A 14,855-nucleotide genomic window follows, 5' to 3' on the forward strand; every position below is an offset into this window, starting at 1 on the left:
GTCTGGAATGCAATTTTAAATGTATCCATTCAGATATTTTCTGTTAAGAATTAAATACTCATGTATGCAGTCCTGTCAAGGCTCAGAAGTAAGGCTCAGACAGTGATTTATCTAACCAATTATTACTTTTTCAGTAACTGTCAGCATGAACTGTAACAGTCAGTCCACAGCACTGTAAAAGTTAACAAATATTTCTCATTGTTTCCTGGATTCTTGTGTGTCTACACACAGTTCCCAGTTGTGTCTATAGATGCATTGGATATGAAGTTTGAGTCCTATGGCAGCAATCAGCTGCAGACAGAAAGATTGGTAGCTGAGGTAGATATATCCATGTCCAAAACCTGAACACTTCAGCCACATGCAATTTTTGCTTTGGAGCTGCAATACAAACACCTACGATATGAGACTTGATGATGAAATAAGAGGCTAAGGAAAGTTATTTTCTTCTAATATTTTAGAATAACAAAATACATTGAATAATCTTGTTTAAGAATATGCTGTAGGCAACAAATCTAGTTACCTGATTTTAGCATAAAGCTTCTCCTTCCTGAGTTCCATAATCATTTTCTATTATGAGTTCTAATTTTAAATTGAGGAGGTTGACCTCCACTGTAACAAGTAGATGCAGGTACTGTGATTTTTACATTTTCTTGTGGGTTTTTTGTATTCTGGATTCCTGTCTTGACTTCTGTGTTATCATGAGGGCTATGTAAAATACAGTGTTTTCCGTACAGCCATCTATAGAACAAATAGATTGTGATTGTGAATTTGCAACTATAAAACGTGTACAGTTCCTTTATGTAAACGTGGTTTGTGCTACTTAAGTAATGTATAAATGCTAAGAGATTTTTTTATTTTTCTATATGCATTTTTGTCAAGAGTATGATGACATCCTGTCAGATCAGTGGATTATTGTGACTGGTGACAGTCCAGACTGGCTATATAGCGTTTGACAAGCAGTGCGTTTTAGTTGTTAGACTTTTCATTAGATATCATCAGTGTGAAGCCTACTGCATGGCATGAGGGCAGCAGAAATCACTAGTGCAAAACAGAAACTCTTCTCAGCTCATGTACATAAGTACCTAAATGAGGTAAACTGTAATACTTTGCAAATCAGTATGGATTCGGCTCCTTGCTGCAATGCTTTCCTGGTGCTCTGACTGGATCTTTCATCTAAGATGCTCACACTTCGGAATTATAGGACATATGGTACCTGTTGTTTCCTGTCCCCCCAGGCAGAGAAGAAAAGCTGTATTGTCAGCTAAGCTTCCCCAGACTGCACAGTGAAATAGGTGCAAATTCCATACCAGTTCTGACAGGCTGTGCTCACTTAGGGCATCTAGCCCAAGTTTCTACCACCATAAGGAAGCAAATCCATGACGGTATTTTGCCTGAGGCTTCAGAAATAAACTACCACTATGGCAAGGCTGGGGAGGGAGCCAGAGCTCTGCCTTTTGTAAAAGGGGAGGGTGAGAGAGGAAGAATGAGGTTAGTGCAAAGTTGTTTTTTTTTTATTTACTACTTTTAGTTGTGGGTGGCACTGAATCAAGTGAGAGGATACATTTTATTTTGTAAATATCAATAGCTTTCAAGTTATAAGCGTCAGTGTGAACTATAATCCACTTTTTTTTTTTTCTTCCAAGCTTCTCTTGTTGTTTTCCTTCTGATACCATAAGGTATTAAATAGCTTTACAAAGTCTGCTCTAAAAGCTTTATCTTTGTTGTTCTGTAAACTTTGCAACCATTTAGTTGTTCATAAATTAATGTTTTCTTTTTAGGACTATAAATTTAAGAATTTATATAATTCTTATAATAGAATTAATTTTTCTGTTTATTTAAAGTGCTATGGAAAGACTGTATAGCATTGGAAAAGACTTGAGATCTGAAAATAAATTTTTCTTCTGTGGTTGTTGGGAGGTTTTCCACTGATTTTAGAGTGGTGTATTGATGATTCCTATTCTGAAGATCACAGGAATACAGAGAGATTAAAAACTGCTAATATCCAACAGGACATTTAATATTCCCTTTTTTGTTCACTTTATTGTTTAAAGGTACGCTTAAAAAAAAAAGAAGGTATATCAAATTCTCTGCCACTTTAAAGAAGAGGCTTTGTATGAAACTAGAGTAGGAGTGAAAAAAATTATAGTACGTCACATTTGGGAGACAAAGTAGACAAGTTCTCGTGAGCAAGGTTATTTCAGACCTCATATGCTAGAGGATTTGAAAAATGGTTTTCTGAAGGATCTTCTCTGACAGATTACTTTTATACAAATCTCAGAGTTTAGAAAGGGGGGAAGATGATATTTTGGTTCTTGTTCAACTGGGACTCGTACAACTGTCATACAACTCTTGTTTGATTGTACTTAAAGAATAAGGGCTGTAAATCCAATTTCAATAATTTTTTGTGAGGTTACCCTAACATGAAGCTATTGGAAGCTACTTCTATTTAATAAAATGTAAGTGATTTATACAGGTAGGGTTTGAAGAGTAATAAGGACCAGAAATGTGATCAAATTTTGAAAATGTTCTTAAGGAAGGCTTAAGAAATTTGCAGAAATTTGAGAGCTGTATAAGAGAGCAGTGTTTAGTTATAAGCCAAATTTAGAGCTAACATGAATTGGTGTAATTTCACAAACAGATGAAATTATGTCAGTCCTTAATTTCTGCATGTTTATATGACAATTTAAGCACGTCAACAACATCTCTGACTTTCTAAGAATATCAACAAAACAAGTACAGGTGCTACATTGATAGTGTTATCAAAGTAGCTGAGATGAGGAGTATGTTATTTTGACTTCTTACTATATTATGATGGAAATTAAGATGTGCCACAATAGAATTATTTTTTTTTCCTTAAACACTGAAAACACTGTTTTTCTGTGATATGCTTTAAAGAGAGGCCATGGTGTGTTTTGATCATTCTGATTAGAGACAAAACAGGGTTCTCTGGTTAATTTTTGTACTCATTTCTTGAGATTTTAGTAAACTAGAACTAAAATCTGAAGGAACACTAAACCTGGACTTTTCTATGAACAGTAAAGAAAGCTGAAAGTTACTGACGTTAGAAATGCTGTGAACATGAGACTGAAAAAAAAAATCTTAATTTGGAGTCAGTGGCAGCAAAACTCATTGTGAGGCCCTATTACTGTGTCAGTTTTTTTGCCTTCTGTGCATTAACATGAATTAGTGAATTAATGCAGTGGCTTAGGTCCCAAGTTTATCTTACGGGCAGAAATAGAAGAGCCCTTTTTTATGGATTTACTGTATTCAGTTAAACTGAAGATGAAATACTGAAGATGAAAATTTTGGAGCAACAAGAAATAGAAGAGAACCAGGAGAGAAACTGGGATGCTGCTGAAGAGAATGCACATTTAGTTAACAAACTGTCACTTTAAAAATTAAACTTAGACTTTATTATGCAGCTGTTTCTTGATAGTATAGAACAAGTGAGACTGTAGAGCACAAATAAATTGACATTTCAGAAAAAAATTGTTTTAAGGAAGGGCTAAAATGTGAGCCATATAGCCATGTGTCAGAGGTGAAATGTCTTCTGCATTACTATACTTACTTCTGCTTGCTTCAGGTCTAATACTGCTTTTGGTGAATTAAGAATAGCAACATTCTGTTAGCTCAGCTGTTATCCTGTCTTATTTTCTATTGCTCTTTTTTTTAGTGGAGGCCAGAGGCTTCCACTGAATACTATCTACCAAGTTAAGCCCTCTGTAAACACCCTGGATGGTTCCTGCCATGAACAATTTACACTATAAAAAACAAATTGTAGTATGCAAATGAAATGAGCAAGTGGATGGGTGAAAGGACAGAAATGAATGCAGACAATATTAAAGAATACTGTGTTAATGACCTTGCACAATTTCTTTCAACAATCATGCTAGTTCACAGAAGGCCGCCTTGCCTGTCTTCTCAGGCCTTGGTGGCGGTGACCAAGGCCAGCTGAGCTTTGTCAGATGACTACCAACTTTCATTAGCTTTGAAATCGAGTTTGAATCAAGTGCTGTTTGGCAACTGATTCTGAGAATTTTGGAGTCTTCCATCTGGATTGTATCTTTTGTAGACAGTGATAGAGTACTCTTTGTAGTATTTCTATCCAATCTGTTTTCCTCTTATACCTCACTTTTCATTACCTAAAAGTATCAGAAAGGCCATGCAGGATCAGACAAAAGATGCATCTTTTCCTTTATCCTGTTTTGAGCAGCAGCTGGGGGCAACAAGAGGAAAGAACAAGAACAGTGCAAGCATGCATGATAATGCCTTCCATTTCCTTCTGAGACTTCAATTATTTTCTTGTTATGGATTTACTGAGATAAATGTGGTCTCTGTGTCTAATAGCTGCCTGTGGATTTCCATGCCCTGAGCTTGTGCAGCCTCCTCTTGAATCTGTGTAAACTACTGCTCCATTATGCACTGTAGAACAACATTGGATAGCCACTCCTAAAGCTAACCTAGAGGATAGCATTTCTTCTGCAAGGTCTTTTATCAGAATCAGTTATGAGTGATATTTTGTACAAACTTGGTAGTCTGACTAACAGACAATAAAACGCACTTCACCGATCTTATTTAAGTATGTTAACTTGTGAAATATCTAACATACTAATCATTTTTGTCACTGTTTTAATGCCTGTGTTATATAAATCTGACCTGTGTCTATTCTTATTTTTCTCAAATTCCAATTTAAATAAATTTTTAATACTGCATTTTTCTTCATACAGCTTATGATAGCATTGACAGCTGAGGATGGCACGCAAAAGAGATGACTCATGCTCAGGTGTGGCTTTCTTGATGATGTTTCATATTAAATAAAAATGATATGCTGTTACTCTTGAACTTGTTCTGACTCTTGAACATCACTAGGTACTTTAATTTTTTCCTCAGTTAGAACTGTGTCTCAAACATCCCTAAAGTTTAGGAGCGAAGAGTAAATGAAGTTAAGCTGCAGAGTCTCTCCTAGATGTTACTTTTATTTCAAATGGCTTTGAATTTTATTATTTTTTGCTTTTCAAAATTGTATTTCTTCACACATTCTTTTCATATAACCTGATCTCTGCTGAAAAGAATGAAAATATATTTGCTAAAAAGAAGATCCGCCAGAAAATTTAATAACAATGCAGCCCGTGGAGGAGACCACCGTGGAGCAGGTGGACCTACACTGATGGAGGCTGTGGCCTGTGGAGGACCCCCGCAGGAGCAGATTCCAGGCCGGACCTGTAGCCCGTGGAGAAGAGACCTGGCAGGAGCTGCTGCCTGTGGGGGACCCAGGTTGGAACAGTTTGCTCCTGAGGGATGGACCCCGTGGTACGGACCCTTATCTGGAGCAGTTCTTGAAGAGCTGCTGCCTGTGGGAAGCCCATGCTGGATCAGTTCAGCAAGGACTGCATCCCGTGGGAGGGACCCCACAGCACAGGGGACGAGAGTGATTGAGAAGGAAAGGCAGAGAAGAAGCGCTATAGACTGACCATAACCCCCGTTCCCCTGTGCTGCTCAGGGGGAGGAGGTGGAAGAGGGTGGATGGGGGGGGGGAAGGTACTTCTGGTTTCTTTCATTTGTTTCTTGCTTCTTTAGCTTGTTAGTAATAGGTAATAAATATTACTATCTCCCTATGCTGAGTCTGTTTTGCCCGTCAAGATAATTACTGTGCGATCATCTCGTCCTTATCTCAACCCTTCAGCCCTTTTCATCATGTTTTCTCCCTGTTCCTCTTTGAGGCCAGCAGGTCAAGGGCAATTTTCTCCCTCTGCTCTTTTGAGACCCCACCTGGAGCACTGTGTCCAGCTCAGGGGTCCCCAGTATAAGGACATGGAGCTGTTAGAGCAGGTCCAGAGGAGGGCCACGAGGATGATCAGAGGGCTGGAGCACCTCTCCTGTGAAGAAAGGCTCAGAGAGCTGGGGTTGTTCAGCCTGGAGAAGAGAAGGCTCTGGGGAGACCTTACAATGTCCTTCCAGTACCTAAAGGGGGCCTACAGGAAAGCTGGGGAGAGACTCTGTCAGGCAGTAGGAATGGGTTTAAACTAAAAGAAGGCAGATTTAGATTAGATATTAGAAGAGATTCTTCACTCAGAGGACAGTGAGGCCCTGGAATGGGTTGCCCAGGGAAGCTGTGGATGCCCCAGCCCTGGAGGTGTTCAAGGCCAGGCTGGATGGGGCTTTGGGCAGACTGCTCTGGTGGGAGGTGTCCCTGCCCATGGCAGGGGGTTGGAACTGGATGGCCTTTATGGTCCCTTTCCAACCCAAACCAGCCTATGATTCGATGATTCTAAACAAAAATTGCAACTCTATTCCCAGTATGGTTCTTGTAGCCTGTGGCAGCAACACTGCAGAAAATAACTCACTACATATGATTGAAATACAGGTGTTTGAATAATTACTTATTGATTTTTAGGCCTGCCTTGATCTAGTAAAATACTAAAGATTTCTGTTTTGAGGAAGCTGAGTGCTTTTGCTGACTTTAAAAGTATATGAGTAGCTATGAAGTTAAGTTGCTTTTGAAAGGGTTTTTTGGACAGAGGCCTGGAAGATGAAGAGCAAATAGCATAGAGCTGGATAACTGCTACAGTTTGGTCTTGCGTATCACAGAATCATCTAGGTTGGAAGAGACCTCCAAGATCACCTAGTCCAACCTCTGACCTAACACTAACAAGTCCTCCACTAAACCATATCACTAAGGGCTACATCTAAATGTCTCTTAAAGACCTCCAGGGATGGTGACTCAACCACTTCCCTGGATAGCCCATTCCAATGCCTAACAGCCCTTTCAGTAAAGAAGTTCTTCCTAATATCCAACCTAAACCTCCCCTGGCGCAACTTTAGCCCATTCCCCCTCGTCCTGTCACCAGGCATGTGGCAGAATAGACCAACCCCTACCTTGCTACAGCCTCCTTTAAGGTACCTGTGGAGTGTGATAAGGTCGCCCCTGAGCCTCCTCTTCTCCAGGCTGAACAACCCCAGCTCCCTCAGCCGCTCCTCGTAAGACTTGTTCTCCAGACCCCTCACCAGCTTCATTGCCCTTCTTTGGACTCTCTCGAGCACCTCGGTGTCCTTCTTGTAGGGAGGGGCCCAAAACTGAACACAGTACTCGAGGTGCAGCCTCACCAGAGCCGAGTACAGGGGGACAATCACTTCCCTAGCCCTGCTGGCCACACTGTTTCTTATACAAGCCAGGTTGTGCACTATATAGTTGGCTACATGCCTTTCCCACTTGTTTTTATAAAGAGCTATAGTATTTTGAACACACTTCCTGAACAATGCTATTTGTATCAATATGCACAACAGCACGTTGCTTTAAAACTGGCTTGGTTTGATACCACAGAATTCTTAGTACAATTATGCTTTGCTAAAATCAATAACAGGTTCAAGAACAGGTTCATGAGAAATTAGGTATATGTCTCATGGATGCTGTAAGCTAAGTGGTAATTCTCTAGAAAAATACTCATTTTAGATTTTCTTTATGCTGATTTAGATTTTCTTTATGCATGTTTCATATACAAAATTATTTTTCTGTATGGTTTCAAGTTTTCCAGTTCTATTACTTTTGGGAAACAGAAGATGTACTGAACTTTATCATCATATATCTAGCTCATAAATATCCCCTTACATGAGCTAGCAATATCTCAGATATGTGCATTTTGCCTTGTGTTCCTGATGATATTACAAAGTGTTGAGTATTTACACTTTTGCATAGGCAGAAATGATGCAACAAATGGTCTGCAGCATGGACCTCTGCCAAAGAGTGCTAGTTGTCAATGGTTTTAAAATTTCCATGCAGCAGCTTTTCGTATTTAAAGTTATGGATTGTATGAGTTATGGTGAGATCTGGATATGGAGAACATCTGTCTCATGGCTTTCTTTATTCCAGCTAACATTCTTCTCTGGGAGATTACTTCCCTCTTCTCATCCTCCTTCCATTTATGCCCTGTTACATTGACACAGTATTTGTAAAAGATACTGGAACGTAGGTAAAAGCGTTATCAACACTTTTTACGTACCAGTTTATGGTAAATTTACCATGGGAGAGGCTGGTTATTCATAAATACGTGATTACAAGTGGTGTGTTTTTATGTGCAGGCAAAACAATTTTTGTGCCAATGAGGTGCTTTCAATATGTGTATTTTCAAGAGCTAGTCTAAAATGTAAACTACCTTCATATTATTTTAGAAATTAAACAATATAAGCCTATAGTGAACAGGATTAATGGTATTTTAGGGGAAGTGTTCAATGAATACTGTGCAATCAGTCCAACTGTGATAGTGTTACGTAGACAAGGCAAATATGAATTAGAAGACAAAAGGGAAAGTTTGTCTCATTTCATAGTTTAAACTGTAAGGAAAGAAAAAATAGTGCTAACTGTAAAATTTTATTTCAGTTGAAGTATTCAAAAGCTCTATTAATAAGTGAGGTAGAGTTACATTCTGATTTTTACACAGACGGACTTCTTGTCTTTTCGTACTGAGCATTTCCTGTACAAGGGTAAGTTTTGGCAGCAAGCTACCATAGCCTAAACGAAGTAACATTGTAGTGCTGCTCATTTTTAAGAACAGGAGGAGTCATGCTGCCTGCCTCTACTTCAGGTGATACTTGTTGCAAAATTTACCTTCTGCGGTCATTAAGGTCAACTAGATTTGTCCATGTCACCACTTGGTAGTGTTTGGTCAGTCTGGTTAGCCCAATACAGCACCATATTATCACTTCGGTCTCATTGCAGTACAAAAAATCTTATTTTTCTCTGAGGTCCCTATTCCCATGGATAGCTAGAGGTAGCGTGAATCTGTGAAGTCAAAAGGAAATATATAAGACCTGGTGTGATTTTAGGTTATGCCTGTTTTCTTTTTCTGTGTGTATAAGTTATCCTTTCCTGATAGCCTGTGTTAGTGACTTGGCAGCAGTATTATGGTAATAAGTGGAAAAATCAGCTAGGATGAATAACTGATACTGAGTATAAAAGCAGCTTATTACATGAAGCATCAAGTCAAAATACCCCTTTTTATTTTCTAAGTATTCCAAATCTTCATTACTTTTCTAGTGTGTTGCATGAAATGCAAACTGAAACAGTGATCAGAGAGTAAGAATTCAGCTGAGCTATGTGTTCTGTTGAGGAGGACACGCTGGGGAGGAAGAGCCTCTGTAACATGCCTGTAAAAGGTGCAGGACTCCAGTGTCATTATTCACAGCAGAAGTCGATGGACTAGATTCCTTCTGCATCACTCCCTTATTAAGATCCACTTGGGTGGGGGCATAAGAGGATTTATTTATGAAGCCTTTTACAGTATAGCTTACTCTTAGTATAGGAAAGAACGGTGTGCCAATTTCTGTTATTATTAACTTTATATACAGTATCTATAGTAAAATGATTAAACTAATCTCAAACACCAAGAAAAAAATAGCCTAAGTGTTATGAGGCAGAATTAACTTTTCTAGTTTGAATGTATACTTTTTCTCCTTGTTGTTTTTCTGAAACGTCAAATGTTGGCAACTAACTAAATATTTCTTTGGATCATAATCTGCTTTTTGGCTTCTGTTCATTTGTTCAAGTGACAAATTGGTTTGTGACCTGTTGACTGCTACTCTCTGAGAGTGTTAGTAGGTACATTCCTGTGGAAGTTTACTTGATACTATATTGAAAGAAACTGAGAATGATTTATTAGCATGAAAAGGACCCGTATCCTTAATGAAGTTTCTTACCATTGCTGAAAGAGATGTTAAAGCCAACAAAGAGAGGAACAATATGTTGGGCAGGCTCATACCAGACCAGAAGTAGAGGTAAGCAGCCTAAGAAGGATTTATGAAGAAAATAGTGCTAGGGAGGTGCAAAGAAGAAGGATGCTTTCCATCTAGGTGGTAAGAACCTTCTCGGAATATAGAGGATATCATGAAAAAAGTCCAAAGAAGAACTTTATGCAAGTACTAAGAGGTTGGATTCAGAGGTGTCCAGGGAGCAAAAGCAACAGAGTTAAAAAGTACGTGTTAACAGGCTTTCCTACTCACATTGAGCATCTCTTACATATGTAGAAAATTCAGTCATTACTCAGGGTGGCACCTTGGTTACCTCAGGTGACCAGCTACTAATAATTTAAAAGCTTGTAAGCATTTGATTGAAAAAAATAATTGTAGTCATATGTATTCTTCTCAGCATCACTGATCACAGCGCGGTGACTCTCCAATAAATTAAAGGGGACATGAACAGCAGAGAATCTGTTCTTCCATCTGTAACAGCAGCACAGTATAATCTTAAATGGGATCACTTTTAATGAAGGTGCTCAGTTAATTACTCAGCTTGTTGGTATTTGATGTGATTCTGTAGCGTTAGGCATTTACTTGCTGTTCCCTGGATATGTTGCATGTCTAGAGGTACTCTGCTGTGATTAGCGCTTATTGGTGTACCCCTGTGTGAAGATATCTTTCTCACCAAATTGGCAAGCAAGGCCTAAAAAATTGTACTGATATTTTATTAGACTGTGGTATAAAGACCAAAGATAGATAGGAATTGAAAATGAGAGTCAAATGGTAATCTAGCAGTGGCGTGGTGACTCAGGCTACTAGTGCAACTGTAGCAGTATGGTAGGCATACTTGGAGGAGTGCAATGATTATACAAAAAAAAGGCGATTTGGGTGTTCTGTGTTGGTTTCTTTTATGATTTATTCAGAGAAGCTCTGTCTGGTAAGTAGAAACAGTGACCTTGTGACTTTAATCAGGCAGCAATGCCAATCTTACTCAGTTTGAGACAACCTTTGCAGAGGCAAGTATTTCACCTCTTAGAGTTTGAGGCTAAAACTAATATTGTAACCAATCCTACAACTGGTTGCGGTTTCTTGCCGCTTTTTGCTTTTATTCATAAATTGATTTAAAATAGCTTACATATATAATATTTTAGAATGTTTTTTTGAAAACTAAGTGATATCTGAATTCCTTCTAGCCTCCTACCCCATTTAGCTATTCCCTAATTCTGCAGCTGTTCTTGGTTAAATAAGGGTCCTAGTCTCATTCAAACCTTAAAATTTCATCTCACTTTAGTCTTCCACAATAATAAACTAGCAGTGTTAATCTGCAGATGTGCTTATAAGGTCCACACCTTTGCTTTAAAGATGAACTAAATTTATTTGAATCAGTTTCAGCTTCCCTTCCAGACAATTTTCCTTCCTATCTGTGTTTTCCTTTCCCTTTGTCCCTTGCCAAGAAAGAATGTGAGGCAGGATGTCTTTCTTGTGTGTTATGGCTACTGTCAGCAGAGGAGCTGGCTGCCTCTGAGGCAGTTACAGTGATTGAAGGGGCCAGCTTTTATAGGAATGTGGTATAAAATCCTGCTCAATTCTGTGTGACTTGCAGGCTCCTGGATACAGAGAAAGAGCAGGCTGGTGTGAGTAATAGTGCTAGTATGATATGACAGTGTTGTGCCTTCTGATGTGGGTGATGACATGATACCAGTGATAAATCGTGCTGCTGCTGCAGTGCCAGCAGATCTATGATGTTGTGCCTAAGCCTAGGCCCTGGGCCCCAGCCATGCCTCTTAACCCACTCGCAGCTATTTGCCACAGAGGCTGGAGGGGCAGCCACACTTAGCCAGGCTGCTGGGGAGCCGAACAGTTTCCCCAACACATGCTAATCCATGTCCATGTTGCCATTTAAATGGCTTTTGCACTTCCTGGAAATAATGACACAGCATTAATGGTATTTCGATACTTTTGCTGGTACTTGTGAAAGATCAGAAGGTATTTTCTCTCACTGCTGTCTACAGATTGGGTTGCTGATCTGGAGCACCAAAGCAGTAGAAATAATTCATAAATCTGAGACTGAATTTATTGAGGTGTTTCTTAAAGTCCATTGTTGCAGCTGAACACATTGCCTGTCTTCAGGTACAGAAACTTTGTGTCTTCAAGTTTTTAGCTTTTGTTTTGGTTCATATTTTCTTTGTGGAAAGCTGATTTGTTTTGTATTTCTGAGTACAGATCGTCATTCTTTAGAATCTGTTTTTTGTTTGCTTCACAGATAGAATTTGAGGAATGACAAAATATATGGGCTACCTGCTTTCACACTGAGAGGCTAAATGTTTGGGAGCTGCGGTGTTTTTCAGTGTCTACTGTGTTTGCGGTTGACATTCATGGGTTTCCAAGGGTTGTTTTTGCAATGTTCAATGCATGTGTTACCAGTGGTGAGAAGGCTGGAAATGAGAGCCAGCAGCACAGACAGCTCGTTACGGATAACATTCAAGATGTCTGAACATGAATCAGATCTCTCTGCTGAATGGCTCATTATTTTCTGCAGGTTCAACTGAAAATGACAGTCTTGTGGGCTGTTTTTTTCCTTCAAGTTTGACTTGCTGTTCTTACCTTGATCTCAACACCTTTTTATCCCTTTGTTAACCAATTGTATACACTAGGGAAATGGAGAATGTTATTGGCATAGCTGGTAGGGGATGTGAGAGGGAAGAAAAGACATTTTATTTAACCTTCAGTTGTGCTCTTAAATATCTCTTCTTCAAATTCAGTTACCAAGTACCGTAAGGTTTCCTGTTGCAAGAGTGGCTGCTCTGATCTGCTTAAAATGTAAGAAGAGGACAGAGACATTCTAACCCCTCCCTCCCTCCCCCGACTTGGTTTATACTTCAAAGTTTAAGAAGTGCAGAATATCCCAGCTGTTTTCATTAAGTCAGTCTGCGAAGATGATATTGCTGTAATTGCAGAACACATTATATGATGGGGAATGAGTTTGTTTTAAAAGATGGAGAGTTTTCTATTTTTCATCATTATGGAATAGTAAAGTGCAGTGCAATGTCCTGAAGAAATAAGGTTGTCTGTGGGAATGAGACTGTGTGTTCATATGCAGGAACTCTTGAACCTGGCTAGTTGATTTGGGCTAAACCCTGCAGGGGGGGAGTTGATCTCAAAGACCATAAATTCGTACTGCTTTTTGGAAAACAGTTGGCTGGGAAAACAAAGGCCTCGTAATGTTGCCCTAGTGCAGAAAGTTGTGTTGCAGTGCAAGCTCACACTGAGAACATGTATTTGTGTACACATCCACTCTCTACCAGTGCCTTAACTGACATGTAGGCTTAGCTAGAGAATCAAAATACCAAACAGAAGGTGATGGAAAGCTAGGCCTCATTAGTTCTGTGCATTACAGACCCATTGTTTATACTGCATTTTCCTCCTCTTTGCCCTTTATTTGTCTCATCTTCCAGATTGCTGAGACAGAATCAAGTTTTCTGCTGTGTCCACTTCTCGAGACAGTGGTGAAGATGAAACTGGTCCATAACACTTGGCTTTTTATTTTATTTAGTGCCTCATGTTTGTGTTTTATTTTTGGCTTTTAGCATGAAACAAGCAAGCTTTTCCTTAAAATGCCTTTAAAAACATGTTTTCACTAAGAACCCTGTAGCAGCCTGGAGAGAGAACAGATCTCAGGGAAAGTCATAAGCTGTTAGCAGAATATAGAGGGCAACAGGTCTGCGATTGTATTACTAAGGATTTCTAAAAACTGTTCCTCAGCAATGCCCCTCACTTTGTTTGTTTGTTTGTTTTGTGTGTGATTGTTTCAGTTCAGTCTCTTCTGTAATAAATTGTAAATAGTCTTGGATTTAGGTTGTACCCAGTGCATATAAGAGCTACCTTTGTACACACAGAGCTGATGAATTTAAGATGCACCTAGGTTTACTCATTAAATACTGAAACCTCAATTGCCCTTTCATAAACAGACTTAAAAACAGACAGTGATTAAATATGTCAGGTCAAGCTGTCTGCATTTTTTTAACCTGTTTTACACACACATGCATGCATGCATACACACACTCTTTCGTTTTCTTTGTCATTATTACAGCAGTAATCCATACAGGGGCTCCAATGGATTCCCGACTGCTGTTGTACAGACTGTCTGCTTTGGATTTAAGCTAGTACCAAACAGCCTTTTAAAAGTCAGAAAAAAATTCTGTCACTGGTGGGTGTATAACTTTCCTTTTCCTCTGGGCTATTTGTATCTTGACTTCAGCAAATGGGTTTGCTTCCTTTTGTACTTTACAGAGGGGGAGAAATTGACTTTCTGATTTTCTGACAGTTTTGTGTTCTCAATATGCTATTGTCAGCTCTGTGGCTGAGATGTTCAGTTTGCCATATAGGGTCCCATATATAGTCTCACCAGTGCAGTAGAAGTGAGGACTCTAACAGAAAACCTGTTTTGTTAGAAGACAACGGGGCACATGTAGGGGAAGCTGCATCACATCATCATTAGTTCTCTGATATGCAGTGAGACCAGCACAATCTTAATAGTTGTACTGACCTGAAAAGTTACTCATATTTAGTTAAAACCTAAGTCAAAGTGCTAGAGCTTTTAACTTTTTCTCATTTTGCTTTCCAAAAGATGTGTTGCTAATGAGCACACTTCACTGTCTTAGTCATGTGCTTACTTGTCTTTGAGGTTTCTGATGTCAGTGGGGTCATTCACATGGTGAGCATTGTGCACACATCTGGAAAGGTGTATGTCAAGGTTGCAAAAAAAAAAAGTAATCTGAGAAGATAATGTTATTCCTTTTGAAAGCATATTATCAAAACAGTTCTTTAAAATCAGTTTCTCTTGCTTGCTCTTCACATGAAATAATTTATCTTGAGATTTTTATGCACTTAACCAAGTTCTAGTGTGATTATTCCCATGTGAAACCATTGACATGAATATGATTGCACAGATATAACTTAAATAAAAATTTGTCTCCATGTTTTTGGTTCAGAGCTGAGGAAAGTGAGGGCAATTCAGTTGACCTGAGAAGGTTTATGCACAGTCTCCATCTGGTCTGTGATGCTCATTTTCTGTCCCTGTGTGGAACAGTTATGAAACCCAATTCATTTACAGCAGCAACAAATGA

The 14,855-nt window shown here is 39.1% G+C and overlaps 1 protein-coding gene across 12 annotated transcripts in view; it reads left to right on the forward strand.

Moving 5' to 3' along the window:
* GALNT18 (polypeptide N-acetylgalactosaminyltransferase 18) overlaps positions 1 to 14,855 on the forward strand; it is a 317,660-nt gene that overhangs the window by 127,021 nt on the left and 175,784 nt on the right. The window contains exon 2 of one of the 12 annotated variants that reach the window (XM_080593303.1): positions 4,728 to 4,783. The exons of the other annotated variants lie outside the window; for them this stretch is intronic. Within the exon in view, the coding sequence (XP_080449429.1) occupies positions 4,753 to 4,783 (31 nt within the window). The 5' untranslated portion in view covers positions 4,728 to 4,752. The remainder of the gene's footprint in view (positions 1 to 4,727; positions 4,784 to 14,855) is intronic. 12 annotated transcript variants of the gene reach the window in all.

The sequence above is a fragment of the Anser brachyrhynchus genome, assembly GCF_964034855.1.
Source record: "Anser brachyrhynchus genome assembly, chromosome: 5".
Classification (NCBI taxonomy): Eukaryota; Metazoa; Chordata; class Aves; order Anseriformes; family Anatidae; genus Anser; species Anser brachyrhynchus.